The sequence below is a fragment of the Pteropus alecto genome, unplaced genomic scaffold (assembly GCF_000325575.1).
Source record: "Pteropus alecto unplaced genomic scaffold, ASM32557v1 scaffold389, whole genome shotgun sequence".
In the NCBI taxonomy this organism is placed as follows: domain Eukaryota; kingdom Metazoa; phylum Chordata; class Mammalia; order Chiroptera; family Pteropodidae; genus Pteropus; species Pteropus alecto.
The window spans coordinates 154,815-167,838 of NW_006443569.1; the positions used below are offsets into that span (position 1 = coordinate 154,815).

Genomic DNA, 13,024 nt, shown 5'->3' on the forward strand with positions numbered 1-13,024 from the left:
GACTCCATTGGGTAAAAAATTTCGTTTCAGTCAGTCAACAAGCATTTCCAACTAAATATATCTTACTTTAATAAATAGAAGGAAAGATACATAATGCTGCATGCCATTTGAATAGGTAACTCAATCACTTTTTTTGGTGGGGGGAGGGATCTGAAAAGATGATAGGCACCAAGAAAATTCTTTCATGACTTCTTTATTTTTCTGTATATTTATGGCATGCAAAGTGAATGTCCATATCAAATCAAATTCCCAAAGATTTATATTATCTGAATTAAGAAAAAATATTAATAGTTGTCAGAGTGCCTAGCATGAGTCTTAAAGAACTGTTATTGTTTTTTGAGTAAATGTAAATTTTTAAAAGCAAAGTTATTATTTACTCACTTGCCTTTGTATCTTTTGTATACATGTAAGAAGGTGCATGTAGTAGGTGCTTAAATAATGAATAAATGGTGAAATAAATAGGTTCATGGAAAGCAGATTTTAACAGCAGTAATCATAGAAAAATAAAAAGAACACTGGAAGTATATTCTTGAGTAATTATGTATTTTAGAACTGATCCTGAGCTGGACTAGAATTTAAACATTTAGGATAGAAGGTATAAAATGGAAGAAATCTGAGAGCTGTGGAATATATACTTAGCCAGTTTTACTGGGCATTTTATTTCTAGCCAGGAAAAATTTATCTGGGTTCTTAAATATGTCTGAAGTGAAGGCTAAAATATTTCAGAAAGTAATATATAATAATATCAAACATTTCAATAACATGAAGAAACTTTTCATTTTTTTCTCTGCTTTATTAAAATAATGGACTATATATCAGTGGTGCTTTTGAAAAAATAGAACAAAATTTCTCATGTTTGAATTTAAATGGACTCAGGCTTAAAAGTATAACCTATTTGGATTGTATTGAGGTTGGAAATTTTCAACTATTTTTGACATTTGTCAAAAGTTGTCCTGAAGATCATATGAACCATAGTTCAGTGGTCCTAACATTTTTTTCTCAAACATGTCAGGTGTCACCTCCATAAATCACAGGTCATAATATGAAATGGAAATTTATATTACATGGATCATTAGGAATAAAATAGATAACTTGTATTTTATTATTAAATGAACAAATTTTCACTGTGAGACAAAATGCCTGGTGCCATAAAGAGTTTTGTCTGCTTAACAGATGGCCCTTCTTTCTCTCTCATCTTCTAGATGAAGTCCTGGCTCCTCCTGCCCCATTTAATCACCGAATTGTGATAGCCAAACAAACAGCAGTCAACAGTTTTTATACAGTGAGCAGAACAGAAATTTTAGGAGGGTAAGTAATGCTCAATTTTAACACACTTTCAACAAAAGAAGAGACCTTGCGAAGAGACGGATCCTGAAGATTTCATAAATATTTGCCACTCTGGGCCTGAAAATCAGAAACATTACAAACATTTTAAGAGATTTTAAAGATTTCTGAAAATCATTGATGCCAGAAAGGTTGAAGTGGTGACAGCAACTAAACTTTGCATTTATGTTTTATTTCTCATTTGTAATGTCTGAAAGTGAGAGAAACCCAGTGTGTGTCTAAACCCAGAAGGTTTAGAAGCTGTCCAAAACTTGAAAAGTGAGAAACAAAATATAGAAATGAGTTAACATTGTGTATTTCTTGCTGCATGTTTGGTTTTCCATTTATGTTGTCATTGTATGGATTATTATTATCCATTTCAATCAATTATTTTCTTCACTGAAAAACGTATTTGAAGGACATCGAAATGCACAATCTCTCCCTGAAGAAAGAAGAGTAAAGTCCATCAGGAAATCATTACTGGGGATAGTCCTTCCTCTTCTACATTAGTCACATTCCCCCTATGATATCTATTTAATTTAATTTAAATTAAATTAAATTTAAAGCCTAAATTATAAAGTTTACTACCATCAACACACATACCTACATAAAATAGGAAGAGGAAAGCATAAAATTTATCCAGATATATACAAAATTTACTTAATAATACATTGAAAAACACCCATAGCTACTGTAATGCATGGTTCTGGAATTGGCAATTAGGGGTGTGGTTGATATTTGTAAAGTCCCTTCTTCCTCTCCCCTTTCCATATATCTTTTGCCCTCTGCCACACAGAACCACCTGAACTTTTTTCTTCTCAGCTGGCTGATCATGGAGAATTCCCCTTGAGACTATGAGGATGGGCTGAGAGAGAAATGGGAATTCTCATGAATAGGTACATGAATAGGTACCATGGGAGCCTGAAGTATTACTGCCTGCAGCAGCTTATTTAGGATTTCAGGGATTCAGTGACAAGGCAGCAACTTTCTCTAAAGTAAAGGAGTTATAGGCAGAAGAAGCTTTGAAACAATCCCCAGGGTTTGTGCTGTGTTTCAGGTGAAGGTCTGTCAATGATGCCTTAAAAACTTCCTTTCTAACCCTTTGGGCAGCATTGGATCTTTTTGGTCATACTGCAGTCTGGACTAGCTGCTAGTCATCCCCTGTCTGGGCTCCATTCAAAATTGGCAGCCATAACTCACTCAGTAAATAAGTTAGAGAAGCATAATCAAATGTGTGTTTTTGCTCCAAAATTCAAAGAGATCATCAACTGGTATACCTACTTTTTAGTACTAAGAGATTCCAGATGCAGCAAATTATTTTTCACTTTTGGCAGAGATACTGCAACATGTCCAGGATCACTGGATCTCGAAGAACTTGCCCGCAGTGGCAGGCCCCTAAATTTACCTGGGATTCATCTCCCAGTCTATGGCCTCTAGGCTATTTATCACCCTTACTCAACATATTCAATTAGCATGAGGTTATCAGTATGGTGGACCAGTAGAAACAGTGAGAGGTAGCCTAATTATTCAAGGCACTTACTAAATAAGTCAGTTGAGGTTGTATTGAAGTTAAACAGTGATGTGGCACTTCTGCCGGGCCCAGGCAGTTCTGGGGGCCTTTGCTAATTAAGAGAAAAAAACATTTTCTTAATTAGCAGCCACATATGAGATGTTCATGTGCTCCAGTAAAGAGATTACACCTGGAATAGTGGTTTGAATTAAAGTCATCACTTAGCTGTGTTTATGGGACCCATCTGCTTCTGCCCAGGATGCGCAGTTGAGTTGAATGCGATGTGGTGAAAGGCACTACCTGTCTCTGTTAGCTGTTGCCAAGACCCTCCCCTCTGCAGTCCTGTAGCAATGTGGTGGCCTTAGGTGCACAGTGTTTTTAGGGAAGCTTCCCTGTCCCTCTTGCCATGATAGCCATCATTGCACAGACAGGCACCTGTGTTCTATTTTACTAAATCAGGAATCAAGGCAAGCAAGTCAAATTTAAAAATTGTTCATGAGGCTGCAGTTCTGTGTGTGATTTCATTTGTCAGAAGCTGTCTTACAAAGTATATATAAATTTATGTCCAAGTTAAAGTGTCAGAAAGCTCATAGATGATTATGTAATATGTTTTCGATTATATGTGTCTATATGCAATATTGTCATTACTTTTTATTTATTTATATGCAATTTCCAAAAATAATTTCATGTGCCTGATTCACAACCTATATTGTTCACATGCTTGCAAAGCCTCACTTATTACATTCATATGTATTCACAATGCTTCTATTTTTTCTATAACAGAGGTTCTCAGATTTTAAAGCTCATATGAATTACACAAGGAATGTTGTAACATGCCAGTTCTGGGGCCTCACCCTAGATTCCTGTTTCAGTGGAGCTGGAGTAAAGCCAGGAAACATGTATTGCTTATAACCCTTCAGGTGATTCTGATGCCAGTGACCCACAGACCACACCTTGCCACTGTTGTAGAAGTTTATTAGCTATAGTAGATGCACTAATAGGTTTGCGCATTCAAACTCAAAAAGAGAAATGCCTCCGGGCAACTTCCCCATCCATTTGGCAGTGGCTGAAGCCAGGTCCTGGTGGGGACAGACGCTCATGCTGCACCTCGTCCTCTTCTTTGCTAGGGGGCGCTTTGGCCAGGTTCACAAGTGTGAAGAAAAAGCAACAGGTCTGAAGCTGGCAGCCAAGATCATTAAGACCAGAGGGACAAAGGATAAGGTAAAGGCTGTGGCGTTGCAATGTGGATCTCCTCCTGCTGTTGTCTTCACTTCATTAAGCATCTTACCTTCTTCTTAGGATGAGGCGAAGAACGAGATCACCGTCATGAACCAGCTGGATCACGTGAACCTCATTCAGCTCTACGATGCTTTTGAGTCTAAGAATGACATTATCCTGGTTATGGAGTAGTATGTGTTCCCTCCTGCCTCCTCTTCTGCTCCCCGGCAAAGCTGTGCACACACATTCAGAGAGTCCTGCACCAACCATGACCATGGAGTGCAGCTTTGCTCTGTCTCAGTAGTTGCTAGGTCCACACTTGGTGTACCGCTGATTCTGACTTGCATGTATGAGACAATCTTATCAGTTTCAGAAAGGAAATTACTTAGAAATAGACATCTCTACATATGATTTTATTAATAAGAAGTAGAATGACAACCTAGATCTAGCTTTACATTTAAACTATACTGTCAAAAATCCAGTTTAAATATTATTCTGCTTAACCTGGAGAAAAGTGGTTTTTGAACTACATTTCACTTTCAAGCTAATCACTAATACAAAGGTCATGTTGAACTCAATAATTAGAGATAAGAAACTTCCATTTAAAATCACCTTTGTAAAAATTTAATGTGGTTAGTTAGTAAGTGAGTAGTATTATGATTCAGTTCATTTTTTCCTTACTTTGGGTTTTGTTTATCATTTTTCAATAAGAAATTTCAAACACTAAATATCTAGCATCAGCCACATAGAAACACTTTTTCACTAAAGTTAATCTAAAGAGACTGTCTAACGCTCACTTGGTGTTCGGAATTCCCCTCCCCATTTTCTTGGAGTCCTCTTTATCTTTCATACATGTTAGAAAATGGCAGATGTGTTCTCTCTCCAGAGCTGTAACCGCTGAATGAAAGGGAGTTTGAGGCTTTCCATTTGTGAAATTGATGGTAGCTAAAACAAGGGCCTTCAACCTAAAAGTCATCTAACTGAGATAGCAAAGATAGAGTTAGAACTGTGTGCACACTTCTGTTGGAAGAGTTAGAGGAGCTTAAACACCAAGCTGCTGCAAGAAAAACATGTTCATTCAGGAATCATGACTAAAGACTTCATTCTTCTTCCCTCTGCAGTGTGGATGGCGGTGAGCTGTTTGACAGGATCATTGATGACAACTACAATCTCACTGAGTTTGATACTATCCTGTTTATCAAGCAGATATGTGAGGGAATACGACACATGCATCAGATGTATATTCTTCATTTAGACCTGAAGGTAGAGCATGCTTTATATCCCAACCTTCTTTCCTTATGGGGATTGGATGACCCTGTCAGATACTGTACACCACCTCAGGAAATTGATACTGTCACTAGGTACATATTCAGGAATTAATAAAAATCTAGATTCTTAACCACATTCCCCATTCCCAACTTCTGTCATCTCCTAATATTTGCACATCTCCTTCTTTAAGGACTACTATTTAGATTCTTGTAACTTGCCTGTGCGAAAGGAATCCATGTGGGAGACGGTTTCCCTAAAAGTTTAGAATTTAAATCACCATCACCACCACCATGATATTTTTGTTGTGTCTCTGTCATTATTAGGATAAGAGTAGGAGGGAAAATTTTAGCTAACTCAAAATACCCAAAATAGTAGACAAACTTTCCAGCTTTCCAAGAGTCTCCAGCATTCTTTTGACATTCTTTTAGGAAGCTCTGGACTTTAGGGATTTGTTTTTCTGTAGGCATGCTAGAGCACTGAGGAGAAACCTATGGCAGAATGAAAGACAGAGCAGCCAGCAGAGTAGCGCTAAAATGCTAAGGAGCAGAAAAGAGTGGTAGGAGTGGGGCTAGACACCACGCTGGAAATGGTGGAAAGCTTTTGTGAGCAGTAGGGAGCCAAGATGCCTTCTTTTCTTCTCTTATCTATGACTTTGATCTCTCTCCCACTATGAAGCCCCTAGGATTGTACTGTGCCTTGTTACAACCAATGAAAAACCCAACTTTGACCAATTCTAATATTGGGGCTAAAAATCATGAAATGCATCTTCTTGTGTGGCTCAATCATTTTCTCATTTCCTTGTTTGCACAGCATGGCAGTGAGATAAAATATTCTATATAACATACCAACTATTGCAAGTCAGCAGGCATTGTAGAGCTAAATAAATGTGACTTCTTTAAATAGTTTTCCATGGGCCTCTTTTCTTATAACTTGGCTTCCTTCACTGTCTTGATTTATGTGCATTGCCTCTTGCATTCACAGGGTAGGAGGAAGTAGCATATAAAATGGCAAAGTCAGAGGTTAGAAATCATTAACAAAGCTCTTGGCTATGAACTGAATTTGATAATGCATATTTTCATTGAGCATTTCATTGAGTGTAGATGTTCTACAGATATTCCTAAAGAAATTCGATTGGCAACTAGGACCTGACTTATCATAAGTCAGACAATTCCATATGTGGCTTCATAATGTTTATTGAGGACTCCTAAGGGTAATTTTAGTTATGGCTTGTATATAAAGATAATAATAAAGGCGACAGCTGGATGGGTTGTTAAGGACCAGTCATCTTTTTTAGAAAGATCCTTGGAAGGAAAAAGACCAAAAATATTAAGAGTGCTTGTCACTATGTAGAGGAGATTATAGGTGACTTAAAAATTGCCTCTTCTATATTTTTCTGTTTTACAAATCTTATTCAATAAATATGCTTTAATTTCATAATAGAAAAAATAACTTTTTGAAGTGTCCTCAAAGCTGCTTCTTTACATTCTGCAAATTTTTTATGAATAGTATTCTTTGACAACTGAACAGCTTTATACACGATTGATCAGTTATTTAAGCATGAAACCAAATTTTCTTATATAGCACCCACTTCTCTATAAATAGTTTTTACTCATAGATATTTGTTTTAAAGATATTTTAGAAAAGAACTGCCAGATATTATGCCCAACCAAATGGACTCTATTGAATATTGATAAAGAGATACTATGCCATTTTATAAAGTGTTTCTGAGTTTCTGATCTCATTTGAACCTTCTCTCTACCCAGACAGGTATGTGTGTTGTGTGTGTTTGGGGCGGGGGGCGGGCGGTTCGCGGCGGACAGCCAGGATCCCACCTAAAGGAATGAGATGTGGGATCCTGGAGATTTGACAACTCAGTGTATGCCCCCCAGTTCTCAGGGAAGAGTCCGGATTAGAGCTTGAGAATTTCAGACAATTTGTTGAAAATTTTCTCTTTTAAGAATGACCTTAACTTTAATTCAAATCTCTTATGTTTCTCTGACCTTAGTTTTTCTGTCCTAACAGATGTAAGTACACTTGTAAGACATTTTATAAACACTGAGTTGCAGTGCTATTATCTACATTTTCCCCTCTTCACCACAAAACTGTCACATTGGCAGGGCAAGGTCTTACCGGTGTCAAACTCCAAGGAAACACATAGTCCAGGGTTTAGTCATTGAGACCACACTCAGTAAAACTTTGGAATTGCAGAGAATAAAGAATGAACAGCAGAGAAAGCCTCTCTTTGACATATGACTTTCCCGTAGACTAAGCACAAAGGAAAATCTGGAGGTCAGTAGTGTTCACATAATATAGCGTAGTCAGTGTGGCTGTTTAAATGAATCAGGCCATTTCTCTTCAAACTCATAAATCCTTGGGGAAAATATTCCTCCAAGAAAGAGAAATTCATACTTAATAATTTTTTTGAGGAAGGCAGAGGTCAAGTTTGAGACAGCTTCCATCAGTGCATTTAGAAAGTACTGAAGCAGCCTCCTTTTCTTCCCTCAAGGAGGCCTCTGCCTGAATTCACACATCATGGTAAACTGCAGAACCAGGGAGAGGAACAGGAAGGATAATGCAAGGTTGGCATGGTACCCACAACCTCATCTACCACATAATTAAAGAAGAAAATACCCACACAGACAAACCAGCCCCAAAGTGAAAGGCCTGATATGTTTTCCTTGAGCATCATTGTATTTTTAGTTGTGGTTCAAGGACAATTTGAGTGAATGATGGTTGTTTTCATTGCTAATGTGTCTCTTTCTCCTGGCAGCCTGAGAATATCCTGTGTGTGAGTCGGGATTCTAAGCAAATAAAAATTATTGATTTTGGATTGGCCAGAAGGTATGCCTATTTAGACATAGGTGTATGAATGGAGTTAGGGAGCATAATGGGTGTTGTTTCTTTTCAAAGATAAATCTGATATACCCCTTGGTTTCATACCCTCATTTAAATTTGACTTAACAAAAATTATGTTTCAACTTTACATTGCTGATTTGAATATTTAGAAGTTTCTATAGTGCATGCAAGAAAAATTATGAAACATTAAAACCTAATCCAGTGAAGTTATTAAATTTGAAAACATAAATTAAAATTTGTAAGAGTTTGTCTTAGTCTTTTACATTTGTTCCACCTGTAAAGAGATTTATTTTAAAAAAATTAATAGTGTAAACAAGGTTACAAAGGGTTCTGGCACATATAAGGTTCTTAAAAAAACAAAGAGCACATTAATGATGAATATAAAATAGATGTTGTCAATCATTGCATTTTATTTAGTTATTAGCATGGGCTTATTCCACTACATGTCAAGGATTGTGTCAGTTTTTCTTTTGTCATATACTGTAATTTAGATGTTCTAATTATCCTGAGCATCTTTCCTCACAACTGTTTTAGATTATTAAGGTTTTACTGTATGAATTATGACTTAAAACTCCTAGAACTTCTTCACAAGTGTTTGACGCTTTGTCTTAAATATGTAATTTCCTTTAAAGTCTATTTATTTTAAATTTGCCGCATGGCTGAAGTTATTTTGTCTTGTAGACTGCATTTTTCCAATTTCCATGATTTTTGATTGACATTCTCTATCCCTTCACTTGTCTCCTAAATTTCAGATACAAACCCAGAGAGAAGCTGAAGGTGAACTTTGGAACCCCAGAATTTCTTGCCCCTGAAGTTGTGAACTATGATTTTGTTTCCTTTCCCACTGACATGTGGAGTGTAGGGGTAATTACCTATATGCTGTAAGCAGATCTCCAGTCTCTCTGACACTTATTCTCAATTGTCATGCATATTCTAAGAAATTTTGTTATTTTGAATAAAAGCCCTGATTTAGGTCTTTCAAGAATAACATCATACCTATAGGCTTTGGTGAATCCTATAGGTGAAAGGAATAGATTCTTTCCCTGCACATCATCTGAAAAAGTAAATGTATGCCTTCTTCACTAATCACTTTAACTCCTAGGACACCACCCAATGCCTTAAAAGTAAAACAAACAAACAAACAAACAAACCCTTGTGTCTTGATCTTCTAAATGACTAATGTTAGTCTTATTCCCTAGAGGCAACATTCCTTATGTTTGCCATCTGAGTGTATGACAGACTTTATTAGCTGTAAATGCATTAAAAGGAAGTTGTACTGGTCTTTGAGATTCATATTCAAGTGTAGATGCTGCCTTCATTGTTGCAGTTGTTTAATTAGGAGTTGGGGTGGGGGAAGTAAGCATCTCTTTCATTGTAAAAATTTTTATAAAATTATGTTTAATTATTAGTTTATTTGCTTTCTTTCAGTTTTAAATGACAGAACTGAAAAAGAAACCTGTCTGTAAAGGGTTTGAAGCTCTTTAAAAAATACTCACTCTGGACCATGTGTCTTATAGACTTAGTGGTTTGTCCCCTTTCCTGGGCGATAACGATGCTGAGACCCTGAACAACATCCTGGCCTGCAGGTGGGACTTAGAGGAGGAAGAATTGAAGGACATCTCAGAGGAGGCCAAGGAGTTCATCTCCAAACTTCTGATTAAGGAGAAGAGGTAACCCAAGTTCTTTGTGGGCTCTAGAAAAAGTAGGGATAATAGTAAAGCAGTAGTATACCACCAGGGTTATCAGAACTCATGTCAGATAACAACTGAATTCCTTTAGTGAAATCTCTGATGCCTGTGCAAAGTTGTAAATAGGATGAATCTGATGCTCTTGACCCAGTTTACTGATGTCTGGGGCTCCTTTTGTCATGAGCCTTGAATGGGGCTGCAAAAACTTTCCACTGTCTGCCTTTTGCAATAAGGCTCTCGCAATTAAAGACTCTTGCCGGGTCTCAGTGGACTCACCCTCTGAAGGGTTTGAGATGAGTTATTTCCATGATGCCTTTCACATCTACAAAGTACATATATAGCTCTATGTAACTGAACATTTAACTATCATTTTATTTGAGAACTTACAATGGGCCAGACTATGCTAAGTGCTTTATAGACATTTCCTCTTTCAACCCTCACCCAATTTCATAAGGTGGAAATTATCATTACTATTTTATAGATGAGACTTCAAGCAGTTTGCCCAAGATCACACAGCTAGTAAATGGTAGAATTTATATTCACATGCAAGCTGACCTTCCCCCAAGGCCATGTACTTAACTGTTATACATTACATGGCCTTCTAATTTCTATCATGCTAAAACCACATAATTCAAAATTTGGTGGATAAAGAAGATCGATGTTGAAATATAGGGGAAATACATTGCCATTAATCTGTCAAACACACGGTTTCAGATGATGTTACATCTAAAACATATTATAGTAGATGGTATTTAAGATTCTCAGGCCAACAATACTTGCTTTATTGTTTTGTTATCTTTGTGGCTTTTAAGTTATTAATAAATATGACTATGAACCAATATTCAGTGGGGTGCAGTGGAATGGGGTGGTAAAGAAACAACAAGGATAATGGGTCTGGTGCAGTGCCTGACACACAGGAGGCTCTTTAGGTAACTCATGATCTAATAAAAAAGATAAGTATTTTTAAAAAGATATGATATAATGTGGTTAATGCAAAAAATAGAGTATGTTGACAAAGGCCAGAAGAGAGAAAGGGCAATAAACAGACATTGGTTTTATCTTTAATGGAAAGGCACACAACTGATGTTACTATTATTTTTATTTATACAATACTGAATGCCAGGCAGTGAACAAATGGAAAATGTCAACTCTATCAAATCTTCAGTGGATGAGAATAAACATTTATTGAGAATCTATTTTACAGAAACATTAGGTCCTCACTTAATATTATTGATAAGTTCTTGGAAACTGCAACTTTAAACAAAAGGACATATAATGAAACCAGTTTTACTACAGACTAATTGATATAAATAAAATGGCATTTTTCTGGTCACGAAAACATCAGCAAACTTCTAGATAATGACCCAAAGTACCAAAAATAAAGGTGAGCTATACATACATTAACAAAGACTAATAAAAACAGACAGAGTAATGAATGATTTTCCATCCCACTTATTCCAGTCCAAGGTTGAGGGTGGCCGCAGCCCATCCCAGCAGCTCAGGGCACAGGTGGGACCCGCCCTTCCATCTCAGGGTCACTCACATACAGCCACACTCACACAGACTGGAACAATTTAGACATACCAGTTTACCTCAGGTGTACATTTCTGGGATGTGAGAGGAAACTGGAGTCCCCAGAGGAAACTCATGGAGACATGGGAAGAGTGCACACTCCATATAGAGAATGGCCCTGGTGGAATCAATATTTTTCTCATCAGCGTTATAAGAAAATGACGTTAAACAAAATGACGTTATTCAAGGAGCTGTTGTATACTTTGTATTATCTGATTTAATCGTCTGGATATCCTGTTGCATGTGGATATTATCACCACTATTTTACAGATGAGGACATTGAGGCTGAGAACAGTGAAGCAGTCACACAGCTCCTCAGGGCAGATTCAGATCCAGGCCATTGGACTCCAGCCCCCATGTCCTGCCCACTCCTTCAGTTTGAGGGTTTCATTAATATCTAAGGAGCAACAAATACACACGTGGGTGAAATGATAACTGGCTCAGTATTTGAGTCAATACTTGATTAAACTAAGACCAATGCCAAATACCACTATCATAGAATAAAAATTCTCTCGATACTTATATTAACTTTCCATGTATTTCTCTATCTAACTCTTCAAAACATCTTAATTCAAAAGTTAATAATACATTTTATTCAACAGTTTTAATACATATATCACTTTTGCAATCATCAAAATCAATGTAGCACTTTGTTCTTATAATAATAAACATACATTTATTCTTCAATTGACTGATAGAAATTCAATTTACACATTTACATTATGAATGGTTACGTATATTTGAAAGTAAATGTTCGGTTACTAATAAAAATTTTGAATTTTTTGCCTTTCTTTGTCTTAGCCATGTTGTTACCCTGATTGGATTAGATGGTAACCCACACAACACTGATAACTATTCCAGAGAAGGTGGAATTGACTGTGAATTTGACATTTGGCATCTGGTCTTCCAAAGGCAGTGGCCAGAGCTGAGGCTGACTGGCAGATGCAGGCTTCGTTTGGTGCGTTCCCACTAATAACCTTCTGAATTTCCCTTTAGTTGGAGAATAAGTGCAAGTGAAGCTCTCAAACACCCTTGGTTGTCAGACCACAAGCTCCACTCCAGACTTAATGCACAGGTAATGAAGGCTCTTTGTTTTTCCTCTTCTAGTTGGCTTCAGTCTTTTGATGATCAGATGCTAGAGGTGTCTTAGCCTTAGGTGAGGTTCCTTCTTATTCCTTTTCTTGCAACCTTCAAATCTTGTGCTAGTGTTAAATTGCTTAAAATACTTTTATTGAGCAGTTTGTATTTTTAAAATAAATGTTAATTATGTTATCATATTTATTATTAAATCATTATATCCATTATAAACTATACTATGTTCACATACTTAAGCATATAGCCTAAATATATAAACATATAAAATTTGGAAGAATGTATGCTAATGTACATTATGCCCCCTTAAAACAGAACTTAGAATTCTAACTTCTATGCTTACCTGGGTTAGTCTGCTCTGGGCACCAAAATTCATAACACTCAGGTCGATCCTGATATTAATATATGTATATGTGAAGGATACTCTTTCTAAGACTAAATGAACATGATGTTCATTGATCCTGATATTAATATATGTATACGTGAAGGATACTCT

General features: G+C 36.7%; 1 protein-coding gene across 1 annotated transcript in view; it reads left to right on the plus strand.

The window, feature by feature from the left end:
• MYLK4 (myosin light chain kinase family member 4) overlaps nucleotides 1-12,586 on the plus strand; it is a 77,286-nt gene extending 64,700 nt beyond the window's left edge. Inside the window, exons 3-10 of the mRNA XM_006924558.2 lie at nucleotides 1,203-1,308; nucleotides 3,961-4,054; nucleotides 4,133-4,242; nucleotides 5,173-5,314; nucleotides 8,091-8,161; nucleotides 8,929-9,057; nucleotides 9,694-9,846; nucleotides 12,433-12,586. Coding sequence (XP_006924620.1) covers nucleotides 1,203-1,308; nucleotides 3,961-4,054; nucleotides 4,133-4,242; nucleotides 5,173-5,314; nucleotides 8,091-8,161; nucleotides 8,929-9,057; nucleotides 9,694-9,846; nucleotides 12,433-12,586 — 959 coding nt within the window. The remainder of the gene's footprint in view (nucleotides 1-1,202; nucleotides 1,309-3,960; nucleotides 4,055-4,132; nucleotides 4,243-5,172; nucleotides 5,315-8,090; nucleotides 8,162-8,928; nucleotides 9,058-9,693; nucleotides 9,847-12,432) is intronic.
• Nucleotides 12,587-13,024: the final 438 nt, after the last annotated feature.